Here is a 15,512-nt window from a genome sequence, read left to right on the forward strand (position 1 = left end):
GTGTGTGTGTGTGTGTGTGTGTGTGTGTGTGTGCGTGTGTGTGCGTGTGTGTATGTATGTACACGTAAGTGCTCTTTATTCAGAAAACCCTCATGTCACATCTACATTTCAGGATCTGGTTATTATAGACACAGATTAAATGTTAAATATAAATATTTCAATATAATTATCACTTTAAAAGTTACATACATTGTTTTTGGTGCCTGTTTGTTTCCCAGATATATATTAGTGTGTGTGTGAATGGGTGTATAAGAGACATTAACTTAAAGAACTTTGTAGAAAGGCGCTTTATGAAGTTCAGTCCATTTCCTTGTATTAGTTTACGGGCAGACCTGCCATTTCCAATATGGCGGCGACGATTCAGTACTCAATGCGGCGTCTATGTATATATGTCTATGTGTCATGCTATATTATGTACTCTGGCTCAGCAAGAGGGAATTCGAGAAGGTAAAGAAGGACACTGTGTAATGTGGGAGGTAAACATTCATTATCTTTAACTCACAGCATGTTTGTATAGTGACAGCAGAGGCTTCTCCACCCATGCACTAAATTACATACAATGCATGTCTGATTAACTGAGATAGAAAGTTTAACAATCCCCTTCATATAGCCACACATCCATCTACTTTCTACATTACATTGGTGTAAAGTATTACCACTTAGCAGCTAGGGCTGGCCAATAAAACAATCTCTATATGGGATAATGATAAAATATACGAGAGAGCTCATTTAGAACTTTGAGCGCTTATTCTTGATCTGGATAGGTCGAACTGTCAATTACACAGCAGAAATCAACGAGACTCGTGGTCAGAACTCCTGCAGCAAAAACACACGTTTGTGTCTGTCATTCCCACTCTGCACCCCGTATGTCTGTTCTTGCACTGTCACTTATGTAACTTTATGATCAAATCAAAAGGAAACAATGCTCACAATATGATGCCAGTTTTCTCTGACAGTCCTCTGCATCTCTCTTCATCCTTCTTAGTTCATCTAATGCTTTCTGTCTTATGACTCCCAACCCCACCATCTAAATATCTTTCATTCAATCTCTCCATCCCCTCTCCTCTGCTCATTCAGCCAGCAGGAGATGTTTGATAAGACCTATGGCTGATTCGTCTAGACCAGCACTTCCTAACCTTTTTAAGTCATGACAGGCGAAGTTGACGGCTCACATTCTGGTGGATTTCTTTTCAAAAACCGGCCCAGGTTAGCCAGCTTGTGCCCAACCTCTTATACTTCACATGCAACACACATGGTAAGGGGAACAAAAACATGTTATTTATTTGGTGTGTAGTAGTGACATTAGGCCTGTATATTTGCATATATACATACTGTACATGTTTAAAGTCAGTCCCTTAAATAACCCTAACAGAGGGTATTTTTCTTCAAATAAATGTGCAGTGGAGGGATATTTGTTTCCTAAACAATTACTCTCAAGGTGCCCTAGCCATGATTTAATAATTAACGGCGTCAATGGACAACAGCAGAAGACTAGGACTGAAGTGTTTGTGAGGAAGTGAATGAATGAGAAGTAGTTCAGTGTGGAACAGAGAGCTCAGTGGACAAAAACAACACAACAAAGACAGGCTTTGACCTCGCATCGCATTAACTTGTAGTGTGTAACAGAGTAGGACAGAAGACAAATTTATCAAAAGCAAATGATCTCCTGGAACCAGAAGCAGCACAGAGTGAGTGACAGACAGATAGACATAGCAGATTACGGTGTCTTACCCTCGGTACTGAGTCCAGGACTGGAGGTGAACTGGGCCACATCTACGATTTTGACAGCAAACTGCTGCCCCGTCTCTCTGTTGATACATCTTCTCACCACGCTGAAGGGACCCCTTAACAACACAGATTAAAAAGTAAAACATTAACATGTGATGGCAATGTTCACAATTGACAATAATGCTGACAATATTCACTGTCTTTGAGCTTGGTTTGAGGAAAATCCTGAGGGAAATATGTGTCTCTTTAGCTGCTAAATGCCCTCATTATGTTCACCAGCTGGTTGCAGACTTTGTGTTTGGCGGTGGGCAGGTAACATATATTCCTCACAGAAACAGGAAAACAGTGTTGAGGCTACAAAGGACACAGCGAATGGTTAGAGGTAACAAAAGCAGTAAAGTTGTATGAATAAATCCAAACAGTAAGCTGAAAGATGCTGAAGCTCAAGTGAGTGTCTGATCATGATAGTGATCATTTCACACAATCGAGTGGATTTCAAGCCAACGTTAGAAATGTCACAACAGAATGTGGATTAGCTTCCTGTTCTTCACCTGGATCAAGGCAAATGCCTCAGGTAGATTCAACAAGGTTCCAGTGTAAATAAGAGCTTGGCTGTACGTTATTTTGTCAATATACTACTACCCTACCCTCTCTTTTACTGCAACTACTCCTACTACTGGAAGCATCAAATGTATGTTAAAAAGATAATCCAAGAGGCAAAAAAGGAGCTCAGAGTACACAGATGTTGAGTATGTACCAGCATAATGACGAATGCTGAGAAGCCAGGACTGTACTGTACTGGTTCTCAGTGCTGAGGTTGAAGAGTTCACAGACTGTATCATCCCTACAGTGAAGTGAGTGCATCATCCCATTCAGTCAATGGGAAAACAGAGGTCTACCAGTCTGTGGTGTAAGAATAGACACGCAGGCAAACACGCTGGCAGTCACATCGTCCCACACATCTATCTTTTCATACTTGTTAAAGCATGAAAAGATAGATGGAAGCTGTCTCAGTTTGCACTGGGTAAAAGGCAGGACTGGTCAGCAGGCCATAGCTCCCTGTTAAGATGTGATGTATTTATTAGTGGACAATGATGATTGAGTTAAATGATTAGGTCATTAGTCTGTGAGATGGAAGTGTGTGTGGTCCTTGATACGGAACAGGAAGAAGTTTTCCTACAAACGATTCTTGATTTTTTCTCAAAGTTCTCAAATGTAAATGTCTTAAAACAAGCAGCCATAAAAGAAGAAAAACTATATGAAATATCAAAGAATGACAATAATGATGTACATTAAATAATAAAATAAGATGATCCCCAGAGGTGAAACTACACCAAAAAATGGACAATTTAACACATAATTTTTATCTCCTCTAGTCCTGCTGGCAGGAGTCAGCTTAATGCAGGTCTACACATCTTTAGTAGCGCTGCCACGATTAGTCAATTAGTCACGATTATGTCAACGAACAAAATTGTCAACAACTAATTTAGTAGACGACGCATCGTTTTGTTTTGTTTTACTTTGCTTTTCTCTCGAACTGCTTCCACTGCCACGTCTGCCTTTCTGTCACACACACACACACACACACACACACACACACACACACACACGCACCCCTACGCACATGCGCAGTAGTGGTAATCGGCGTCAGGCCTGACTGTACCGTAAATTATACCATAACACAAACCCTCCCGTGAATTCATGGCGGTGTTGTAATTTTAACCAATCACCGCGATTTTTCCACAACTTCCGTGCAGTCCTCCACAGCGGTGCGCCCTGACCGGCTCTGGGTCGGCTTGGAAGGGGGCGAAGGTGGAGGGCGAGCTTTACAGCGCCCGCCCGCCCGGACCTCGCCGTTTCCCAGGGCCGTGGACTTTCATTAAAGGGTTAATGAGCTATCATGTTAATTGTTTTTATTTTCAGTTAGCTCATACTTCAAGCTGAAATCTAATGATCTGATCAGCTGCATGCTGGTGCGATAAGCTGTATGTTTTACAGTCAATTTATGTATGATCCGATTAGTCGACTAATCGAAAAAATAATCGGTGATTAGTCGACTATCAAAATAATCGTTTGTAGCAGCCCTAATCTTTAGCCTTTGGCACAGTCAAAATTGTATTTGCAAAACAAGGCACTCTGACTGGTGCTACCTGAACCAATGGTTGGTGCCAGTATACTGTTAGCTGTGCCTTCTGCTGAGCTGATGAGCCATTGAGATGAATGGGCTGGGCCAGATCTTACCCATCTGACGACACTAAACATCGCCATGGTTGATAGACTAATGTGCAGAAGGCTTCACAGTGACATTTACAACTGACAGTGCCATAGAACACCTCTGTTACAGGATCTATAGGACAACATTCTGTGTACTCACACAGTCTAAACAATACTGAACTGAAAGATTTTTTTCAAACTGATAACTATGCCAAAGTACTTTGGAATCAAATTGTAAAACCATTTTCAGGGTTACTTCACCATATATCCCAAATATGATGACATCATCACTCTGCTAGCCGGCTCCAATCTTGACCGTGTGATTAACATTGAGGAACGGGGCGAGCTGATATGTATACCAAAGAAGTCTAAAGAGGTTTCACTCTGTGACAGTATATTTTGAATGAACTGATTTGTCCCCAGGCTGGGCTGGAGCCTTCTATCAGAGATCTGAGATCACCAAGAGAAGAACTGTTCAAAAAACACACACACACAATCACCCAGAGTGGCTGTACAATGGCCCAAAAACATGAAATGCTGTACTAGAGTCAGTGTTTGGTTGGTCGTTCAGGGCTGCTGTAGAAACATGACAGTTCAACCTGGTGGACTACATGATGATCCCAAGGGGTCACAAGAAAAACATCCTACTCCAAGATATCAACTGACATGCTTCAAACTGATCAGGTCACCTAAGATACATATTAATGTCAGATATGACACAGTCACATGGGGCTATGTCATACCTACTGAGCAGGTTCAGCTCTGTAGCCCCTCTGTTCTATGGAGAACAGCCTTGCTGCAGTCTGTCACTTGCTTCATCTCATTCCACACTTTCACACTGCGTTGTCCCTTCTTGGCCTCAGGCTTGTCACTGTATTTGTTTCTTGTGGGCAGCTCAGAGTTCCTCTTGATTCCTGAAATAAAAGTCATCTCCTTTCTGTTGGGAAGATGGCTGATCTCATGAATTTAAGCAGCAGATCTTTTTGCAGGGAACAACACAGAAATGGATATAATCTGTTATGAAGCGAGAGAGACCCTCAATGACCAGATATTCAATGCCACGTTCTGGCACTTAGAGAGGCATACAAAAGTTCTGTTACCTTGGTTAGATTATTTATTAGAACTGATTATCAAGATGACCGGGATCACACATATTGAAAAATCATAGTCACAGTTTGTTTGGGTCTGTGAAGTGAAGTGAACAAAAATGATTGTCACAATGATTCTATTGCTCTTCCATTGCCCATGTTTCTGTACTGGTATCTCTTTGATACCGTCGTCCTTGTACTATGGATGAACTAGAAAAGTCAGCAGCTGGCTGGGTTCACCAGCAGAGCAGCTTTTAACTAGTGGAGATGGATGGCAACCCTCCAACAAACATACACACAGCACAGACACAAACACTACCTGCAGCCTTCTGCAAATGACCCATCCACAGCCAAATACACTCGACACGAGCTCGATACCAGGGCTAATGTAAAAGAACCCATTTCACAGCTACAAAAACACAAAACAGCACCCCTGGCTGCAGCACACAGCGCAATACCCACTGGCTGGGGACTGAACACGAGCAGAGCTGTGCATAATGTGTGTGTGTGTGTGTGTGTGTGTGTGTGTGTGTGTGTGTGTGTGTGTGTGAGAGATGCAGTCTTTGCGCACAAACAGGCTGGTTGAACAGATGGTGATCAAGCTAAAGCTGCTTAGCGTCAGAAGAGTGAGGTAGGACGGCACTGTGCCCGAACATGTAGGGGACACACACACACACACACACACACACACACGCAGTATAAACATAGATCAAACTGAGACTGAAATAAACACAAGGAGTGTGACTGAGTAAACTGCCACTTTGAAGTTTGGGGGGGGGGGGTATATAACTGTTTTTTTTTTATTTTATTTTTTTATTCCCAGTTATCACATGACGGGCATTTATTTTACAGGCACATACACACATGCACGAACAGAATTCACTCGTCCACTGATGAGTGATTGATGGTAAACAGACTGGGTGCTACATGTTGACGCACAGTGTGAAGATTTTAACTTTCTGAACGTGATCAAAATGATAACTTCCTTCCAACTTTTTCTAAAGCCCTGTGGGATGTGAAGAGCCAGGCTCCGTGGGGAAATCTGCCTTTCCAGCTGAAAGATATCATCGGCTCGCAAACAATGAATTTGTCAATTTCAGGGAGTCAGCACTTAGAGCCTAGTGAAAAGTCTATCTGATATTGAAGTCAAACTCCAGCAGGAGTAGCTTACAACCCAAACTTTGTTGAAGTAGGTACATTGGGTCAAAGAGCTCTCATTAGTAATGCAGCCAAGTTCTCCGCTGCTGCGTTATCGCCCCACTCACGCTACAGTCCAGTTGTTTCACCTCTGCCCCTCTTCGCAGTGCAGCAAATGTCAGGTCTGGCTGAAGGCTGCACTCTGTAGAGCGACATATACAAGGTCCTGAAGGAGCTGGGACAAATAGGGAGGACAGAGGAGAGACGAACAAGGTGGGCCATGATGTGACATAATTGTCATAAATAAGTTGCTTACTTGAGAAAAGAAAAAGAAAAGGTAAAAACATGAAGGTAAAAGAGTCGGCTAAGAAAAGTGCTTGAATAGAAATCAAACAGGTGACAGCTGCAGTATCAGTGCTTCTTTCTTTTTCTTTCAGGTGTGTGACTGTGATGTTCATGCTTTAGAAAGTAACCATGAATGTCTCATTTCTCTAATTCATGCTCCCTCTCTTCATTAAATGTGTGGATCACTTGACCACTGACCAATTTGAGCCGGGAGGGAGAGGCCAACTGGATAAATGAGGTGATTACAAACAGCGATGAACAAATCCTAAAAGTACTATTTTTATAACCTAGCGACTTTGGTATTAGCAGCCTGTTAGCAGAGCAGCAGTCTGAGCCCACTGTCTGTTTAAACAAGATGCATTCAGGCACAGTACGGAGTGTAGGTCAACTGTGTTTTGGCAGCACTCAGAGTCAGAACACACAATCACTATGGTTACATATCAAAACAAAGGAAAATAAATCTCACGTTTACACTTATATAGTGTAAGTGAAAAATGATGATTCACAGATGAAGAACTCATTAAAATAGAAGTGCGAGGTCGCTGACTGGTAGGTTATGTTGTCTTACTCATTAGTAACCATTTAACAGGATCTGTTACAGAGTTTACAGACCTGTAAAATGAAGTGTGAACAACAACAACTTGATTTTCTTCTACTAAAACACAATGTGACCAAAAAGAGCTCATATTGCAACAGTGAGAACAACATGATGCATTAATAATTATCACAATTAATTTCTTTATTCCTATCATCTATCCCAAAACACAGTGGGCAGGCAGGCATGTGTATGTGTGCGCATGTGTTTAGCGAAGAGGTACTATGGAGCAGATGAGAGGCTTATTCACGCCTGGGCAAGCACTAAGAAAAAAGGTTTAAGGGGCACAATCCATCTCCCACACACATCAGGCTCACAACACTGTAAAGTAGGAAAGATGAACTGTAGAAATGTGTCAGGAGAGAGGAGGAGAAGGAAGACTCATAAATGGAGGACATGATGCAGAGGGAAACAGCTTTGAACCGCAGACGGCTCAAGTGGCGGAACTGGGCGTCTTGGAAGAAATCAACTGTACATAAAGAAGCCATTCTGATTTGAATGGAGCTCAGCTGCACGCAGTGTCTACCATTATGGGTCTCAATAGAAGTCAGCTGCACATGAGCTGTTTGGATTATTCCTGCACTTTAGCCACCCTCACCAAATAAAAACAAAAGTGGAAGAAAGAAAACAGGAAGAGGCTAAGAGAGAAGAAAGAAGAGGAGAGAGACAGAAAGAAAAACGTGGACAGGAAGAGTGAAAGTGATGGTGCAGAAACAGGGTGAGGAGGCGTGTGTAGATTTGAATTCATACTGAGACCACATGCACCCAGCGCCTCCATCAGCAAAGTAATCAAGGCAGCACTCACTCCACATTTATCCTCCTCTTTCAGTTTACATGGATACTTAAACTACGAGTCAGTGAATTATTAATCTGTTGATCTGATTATATCAATATATTGTAATAAAACACGTTTTTCCCCATTAGAACTATGATTTATTGTTTTATAAGCGTCTAGTAATGGCATGAAATGTGTTCCTCAAGGTCACAACGTGTTGCTTACTTCACACGTCTGTGGCAAAGTGCTGATCATTGTTATGTTATTTTAACCTCTGGCCTTACACACTAGACACTGGGTGTGCTAAACCTTTCATTAGTGATACTGAGATCAGACACATAAAAGTACACATGAAAGACGCTGTGTGGTCAAAAAAAAAAAGGTGAAATCACAGCATGAATGTACAGGTCTTATTGATGTTTTCTACAACATGTGTACCATATTTCATGTAAACGGAGTTTAAAGTAGGGCAGTCAAGAACAGGCTCTGCTGCTGGCTCTATAATGAATTTACTGTGTGTGTGTGTGTGTGTGTGTGTGTGTGTGTGTGTGTGTGTGTGTGTGTGAGAGTGTGTGTGAGAGAGAGTGAGTGAGTGAGTGAGTCAGTGTGAGAGAGAGAGAGAGAGAGAGAGAGAGAGAGAGAGAGAGAGATGTGGGGGAGAACAGAGTAAAGAGTAAACACGTGTGGCCTTTAGTTCCACAGTTCACAGCAATAAGCACTTGATGACCACACATCTCCCGACCTTTACCCTCTGCACTTGAGCTGACCTCACAGGTACGAGGTGTTGCTGGGAGCTGGGACTTTGATCTGTTCATGCTATAACTAACCCTGGGAGAGGATGTGGGAGCTGCAGGCATGGAGCAGAGAAGAAGATTTGCTGCTTTCCATGTCAGTATAACCAATGGGAATTTACAACAGCATCAAAAAGATAGGGTGCCCTATATTGCATGCCATCTATCTGCACCTGTGGGATGTGAAGAGCCAGGCTCCGTGGGGAAATCTGCCTTTCCAGCTGAAAGAATGAATTTGTCAATTTCAGGGAGTCAGCACTTAGAGCCTAGTGAAAAGTCTATCTGATATTGAAGTCAAACTCCAGCAGGAGTAGCTTACAACCCAAACTTTGTTGAAGTAGGTACATTGGGTCAAAGAGCTCTCATTAGTAATGCAGCCAAGTTCTCCGCTGCTGCGTTATCGCCCCCTCACGCTACAGTCCAGTTGTTTCACCTCTGCCCCTCTTCGCAGTGCAGCAAATGTCAGGTCTGGCTGAAGGCTGCACTCTGTAGAGCGACATATACAAGGTCCTGAAGGAGCTGGGACAAGGTGGGCCATGATGTGACAAAATTGTCATCCTTAAATAAGTTGCTTACTTGAGAAAAGAAAAAGAAAAGGTAAAAACATGAAGGTAAAAGAGTCGGCTAAGAAAAGTGCTTGAATAGAAATCAAACAGGTGACAGCTGCAGTAGGGCTGCACGATATGGCCTATAACCAATATCTCGATATTTTTAAGCTATACACGATATATATCTCGATATTTTTATTTCTCCTGTAAATCACTATGAATGTTAAATTCAACCCTTTGATGCAAAAAATAACATCAGTATGATGATTCAAGTAGACCCCTCTATTAGATTAGTAACGGCTGCGCCGCGTTTTAGCTGCGTCCTCTGCCCTGCGTGAACTCACACCGGGCGCATCTTGGCAGCGTAGCGAGCCGGCCGTATTCACACAAGATCACAACATGGAAGAGATTATAAAAAGCATCTGTTGTGTCATAAATTATTGTGTGTTGTTCCACTTCAACAATTAGTCTCTCGTCGTTCATGTTGAGACCCTTTGATCGATCTTTGATCACCTGGTGCCACCGGTCATGACGTAACGTTGATGTGAAGTTGTAAAAAGCTACATGAACTGCGTATTGAGGTTTAGCAGCGGCTCGCGTCAAAAATAGAAACGCTATAGAAAGCTTGCACCGTGGCGCGGAGAGACGCTTCTGAGATGCTCCGCGGCGCGCCCTTTGTGAGTGCTCTCATTGACTAGACTGGCGGCGATCTGCTCCGGTGACCTGTTACGCGGCGCGTACGCCTCCGGAGTGGGCCTTGTCTCCCCTCACTTGATACAAAAAGTACGCATGCGCACAGGGGATTTTTCTGGGTGGGCGGGGCAGTGTGCTGCGTGCTGTGAGCAGCACCAGGAGTGAGTGACAGGCAAAACTCCGGAGAATTAAATGCTGACGGCTTTTACGTGAGAAGTACTCGATGGTCGCGATATAGTCATTTTATACATCTCACGGAGAACAAGCCGCGATATATCGAGTATATTCGATATATCGCCCACCCCTAAGCTGCAGTATCAGTGCTTCTTTCTTTTTCTTTCAGGTGTGTGACTGTGATGTTCATGCTTTAGAAAGTAACCATGTCATGCCATGAATAACTAACCCTGGGAGAGGATGTGGGAACTGCAGGCATGGAGCAGAGAAGAAGATTTGCTGCATTCCATGTCAGGGTTGTTATGGAATTTTCTATCCTTAGGTTACTTGAGGTCACGTGTGAGCCTTGTGGTCCTCGGCAGTATTAATTGTTTGTCTTTGACTAGGTGCCACCATATCTCAACACTGTGGTGGCCAGGGTCGAAGAGGCCTGTTGCTGCCTTCCTAGTCATAATAGATAGCTTGTTATTGCTATTCCAATCTGCCTAAACAGACATCTGTGTCCCCAGACTAGAATATGTTGACAATAACACCTCCAAGAGTAAAGACATTCTCTTTGACTAATTCTGGGGCGTATAGTATTTGGGGTGTGATCTTTGTGTTTAAAGTCGATCCACCATCACGAGTTCGTCAGAATGTGAGACCGACTCAGGCACTTCTAATGAACTTTGAGAGTGTCTCTAGTTCTCCTTGGCCAAGCGTCAATAAATAATACAGCATAAGACATCAGAGGCTCCTGAACACTTTCTTCCCTCCTGACCTCACCATTGACCTTTGACTTCAGCAATTTCTCCACAACAAGGGTAACCAATGGGAATTTACAACAGCATCAAAAAGATAGGGTGCCCTATATTGCATGCCATCTATCTGCACCTTTGTGTGTGTGTTGCAGGTAGTAAAAGGTGATTTGCAGGCCACAGTCTTTCCCAACTTCATAGTGCATCAATCACCCTGTGTCTTATTCCAGAAATGTCACTGGCTTTTATAACACATACAAGTCCAGTCCATAGCATCGCTCACACACAGACTGGGCCTTAGGCCAACCAGTGCTGAGGACAGCTTCGCCTCTGAGTATGGTGTGTGTCAGTCAGTCAGTCAGTCAGTCAGTCAGTCAGGTCATCAGAAACAGAAAAGGTTGACCTGTCACCAGCTTTACTCATTATATTAGACTGTGGAGTCTCGCTTCCATTCTCTAAATATCAGCATGAATGAGACAAAACAACTGAACAATGACAGAAAGAAGAACTCCATCAAATGATGATAAAACAGAGGAAACAGAAAAATGTTGAATATGATGTAGAAGTAATTACACCTATAGTCTTATCAGTAAAACAACAACAAATCTGATATGAGGCAAATGAAAAGGAACTGTAACAGACTTAATGCTATCAGGAGACCAGCCAGAAGGAAACATTCACTAAATGAACGTCATTTACACCTCCCAGGCAGAGTGAAGGGCACACAAAGACATACACACTGATCATTTTAACGCAAGAGGACAGTGGGATATTAAAAAAAGAAGAGAGAAAAAAGGTGGGGTTGACATGCACCAAAGAGCAGGTTGGAACTGAACTGGGCTGCTGCAGTAAGGACTTAGCCTTGGTACATGTGGTGCATGCTCTAACAAGTGACAGGACACCTACAATCAGTAGTAATTTAGACATGACTAATAAAATCCCATGATGCACTAAACTCTTCTCTACGTCTCCTCTTACCCTCCATACATCTGTGTCCCGTTCTACCATAAAGGGAACATGTCCCTGTTTATTGGGTGTTTTCAAACCTCTGATCTGACAAGAGCAGCTCAATAAGTGCGGCCCTTCAGAGACATGTCTATAAATGAGAGAGAGTGGGGGATGGTGAGGGGGAGAGAGAAAGAGACAGAGTAAAAACAAAAATCAGGGCTAATGTGACAGAAAAATAAAGGTAGATGATTAAATGTTTTCATTAGCAACAGACGGGGAGAAAAATATCAAGAAACTGCATAAGCTTCCATGGGATTAGGCAGAAGCCTGGTCATGCCAACACCTGCACTGCTCAATGAGAGGGCACACATATACACAGAGAGGGCACATGTATACACAGAGAGGTCACACGTATACACAGAGAGGTCACATGTATACACAGAGAGGGCACACATAGAGAGGGCACACGTATACACAGAGAGGTCACACGTATACACAGAGAGGGCACACATAGAGAGGGCACACGTATACATAGAGAGGGCACACGTATACACAGAGAGGGCACACGTATACACAGAGAGGTCACACGTATACACAGAGAGGGCACTCGCATACACAGAGAGGGCACACGTATACACAGAGAGGTTTTATTAAGTCACCCCAGAAACAGCTCACGTTTGGGATTTTGTCACTCACAATTTCATTTCCATCCAATCAGTGTACTACATAAGTGTGGAAACACTGCATGGCCTTAAAGGTATTACAAGTTGTAAGCTCTTCACTCACAGTGAAGAACTTCCACATTGATGCCATGTTTTAACCTTTCTTTATCCCCATCCAAAGACATTCATCAATTCATTTTCAGCTCTCCGCTACATGCCGACACAGAAAGATTCAATTCCACTCCTGTTCATTCCTTTAGTAGTCATTAGTAGATTCAAATCTTACAGTATCAGTTGGACTGACCGACTGACCGACCGACCAGAGAACTTTATTAGGGCCCGAGCACGCGGTGCAAGGCCCTATTGAATTTCGAATGTTTATTTTTAGGGCCCGAGCACGGCACACTGTGCGAGGTCCTATTGGATTTCGAATGTTTAAAAGCATTTTAGACAGCCTATATGTACTCGAAAACTCACGAAACCCCCCAAAGTCGGGTGTAAAATTACGTATTCGCACATGGAAGTACAAAATGTACAAAAATGGCTCTACAGCGCCACCTAGGGCCCCTCGCCACGGTTTCATCCACGTGTACGAAATTTGGAGGGAGTATGTAACAACCGAGACTCACAAAAAAGTCTCTTGGTGACCCGGGCTACAGCGCAACGTACAGCGTCAATTTTGTTCCAAATTTGGCCGTTTCGTGTTTTGGGGGTAATTTCCAGGGGTCGTATTTGAACAAACTTCTCTTAGGGATTTCATCCAATGTGTTTGAAACTTGCCGTGTGTGTTCTTAAGGCCTCGACAATGAAAAGTTATCAAAATCGTAAGTTTTCGCTTTTCTATGTGGGAGGGACGGGGCCACGAAATTCGGTGTGTTTTCATAAAATTTCGACGTGCTATAACTTTGCGAAAAATAGTCCAATCATCCCCAAACCTCTGATATATAATGGTAGTCTGGCATAGAACACATTTCCATGACAAAATTTGGTGATTTTCACAGCGCCACCTGTTGGCAACAGGAAGTGTCATATTTACGTGACAATAGCTTTCTCCAGTGTTTGAGTATATCCACCTCAAACTGGGTGTGGATGTTGTCAAGGCCTTGGTGTTGACATTTGAGAATTTTCACGAGTTTTCATCAGAGGGCGTGGCCGTGACGGCGCGTCAAAGTCAACAGTGCCAATTTTTTTGGGGGAAAAAATGTGACTCCATTGACTTTTTGGCTGATTTTCAGGCAAAAGTGTTGGCCTCTCATATACTTTCTCAGAGCTGTCTGAAACTTCTTGTGGTTATATAAATAATATGAATAATACACAACACAAAGCCGCCCTAAACTGAGGATGCCCAGTCTATTTAAACTGGATCTGGGATTGATTGAAGAAACCACAGCCACATCAACACAGCCGACAGGAAACAGCGCTCAGGAAGGCAGTCTTAGCTCCACAAACGGGGACCAATCCTCGACAGGGGATTACACAGCTGGTTTTACCTAGGGAACACAATAAATACTAAACGGCAGCCAGCGGCGGCCATAACATTCACTGTCTAATAAACTGCAGTTATTTTCTGGTTTCAAGTATGATGAAAAATGAACACCACCACCTTTTGTTGTTTGTTTTTTTTGTTTGTTTTTTTTGTTTGTTTGTTGTTTGCATTAAAATGCCTTGGATGAGTCATATATTTCATTTCAAATTTTTTTGCGAGGGCGAGAGCTGCGGCCATCATTATAAGTAAAAATATAACGTTTGAACCAACGAAATCCGTTGAAGATCCCAGTGGCCGGTTTGTGGCTGTTTCAGGCAAGCTGTTTGACATCCCAGTTATTTTAGTGAGTGCCTATGCCCCTGTGTGGGATGATGACAAATTCATAACCCGTTTTTTCTCCTCTCTCCCGGACATGGACACTCATTACCCCATTATAGGTGGTGATTTCAACCATATTCAAGATCCTGTTCTAGATAAGTCCTCTGTTAGGCCCCTTACTTTGTCCAGTTCAGCTACTACACTGAAATCTTTTATGAACCAGCTTGGTCTTTGTGATTCTTGGAGATCTCTTAATCCCACTACGAAGGCCTTTTCATTTTTCTCCCACGTCCATCGTAAATATTCTAGAATCGATTTTTTTCTTGTCAATGTCAGGCTACTGCATTGGGTCGTCTCTAGCGGGTATCGCAGCATAGTGATCTCAGACCATGCTCCTACGTCCACTGTCATAAACATTCCAAACCACAGTCCTCCACATACTCAGTGGAAAATTTCTCACTTTTTACTGAATAATTCACGTTTTAAAACTTTTTTTCAGGAGGAAATAGTTAATTTTTTTCAGGCGAACGACACCCCAGATGTTACAAGAAGCACTCTTTGGGAGGCGTGTAAAGCTTATGAGGGGACAGGCGACCTCGTTTGCCTCTCGGCAGAAAAAAGCCGCCGTAGAAAGGACGGTCTAGCTCTCAGAGCAGCTAGTTAGTGTCGACACACAATATGCCGCCGCCCCTACTCCTTCCCTTTATGACCAGCGTTTTAAACTCCAGGCTGAGTCTGACCTCCTGTCAACATCCAAGGTTGAAACTAAATTGTTAAAAACAAAGCAACGTTATTTTGAAATGGGCGATAAGGCGGGCAAACTCCTCGCCCATCAAGCTAGAACTGCAGCTCTTTCGAGACGGATCCTTAGGATAAGGTCGCCGTCGGGGTCGGTGGTTACCGACCCCAAATTTATAAATGATGCCTTTTTGAATTTTATATTCTGACCAATACACTTCAGAGTACTCACCTGAAATCTGGAAGAGCCACAGTCCCCTGGAGGAGCTCTCATATCCCAAAGTTGATGGAAATCTGGCTGATAAACTAGGGGCTCCGATTGCAACCCTTGAATGTAGTAACTACAGGCCCATCTCACTTTTAAATGTGGACCAAAAGATTCTTGCCAAGGTTCTAGCCACTCGTTTGCAGCAAGCCCTAACTACCCTAATTTCTACAGACCAGACTGGGTTCATGGCTGGAAGGAACTCTTCGTCCAACACTAGGAGACTTCTAAACATTATCGGCTCCCCCAATCCTGTCACTCCTGAGGTGG

At 43.1% G+C, this 15,512-nt stretch overlaps 1 protein-coding gene across 1 annotated transcript in view; it reads right to left on the bottom strand.

Annotated features, from left to right (window-relative positions):
* The window catches only part of LOC104937969 (peripheral plasma membrane protein CASK), a 135,906-nt gene extending 131,034 nt beyond the window's left edge, over window positions 1–4,872 (bottom strand). The window contains exons 1-3 of the mRNA XM_027282238.1: window positions 4,753–4,872; window positions 3,459–3,601; window positions 1,732–1,844 (exon numbers count right to left, since the gene is read on the bottom strand). Of these exons, the coding sequence (XP_027138039.1) occupies window positions 1,732–1,844; window positions 3,459–3,601; window positions 4,753–4,872 (376 nt within the window). The remainder of the gene's footprint in view (window positions 1–1,731; window positions 1,845–3,458; window positions 3,602–4,752) is intronic.
* Window positions 4,873–15,512: the final 10,640 nt, after the last annotated feature.

This window comes from Larimichthys crocea, chromosome IX (genome assembly GCF_000972845.2).
Source record: "Larimichthys crocea isolate SSNF chromosome IX, L_crocea_2.0, whole genome shotgun sequence".
Classification (NCBI taxonomy): Eukaryota; Metazoa; Chordata; class Actinopteri; family Sciaenidae; genus Larimichthys; species Larimichthys crocea.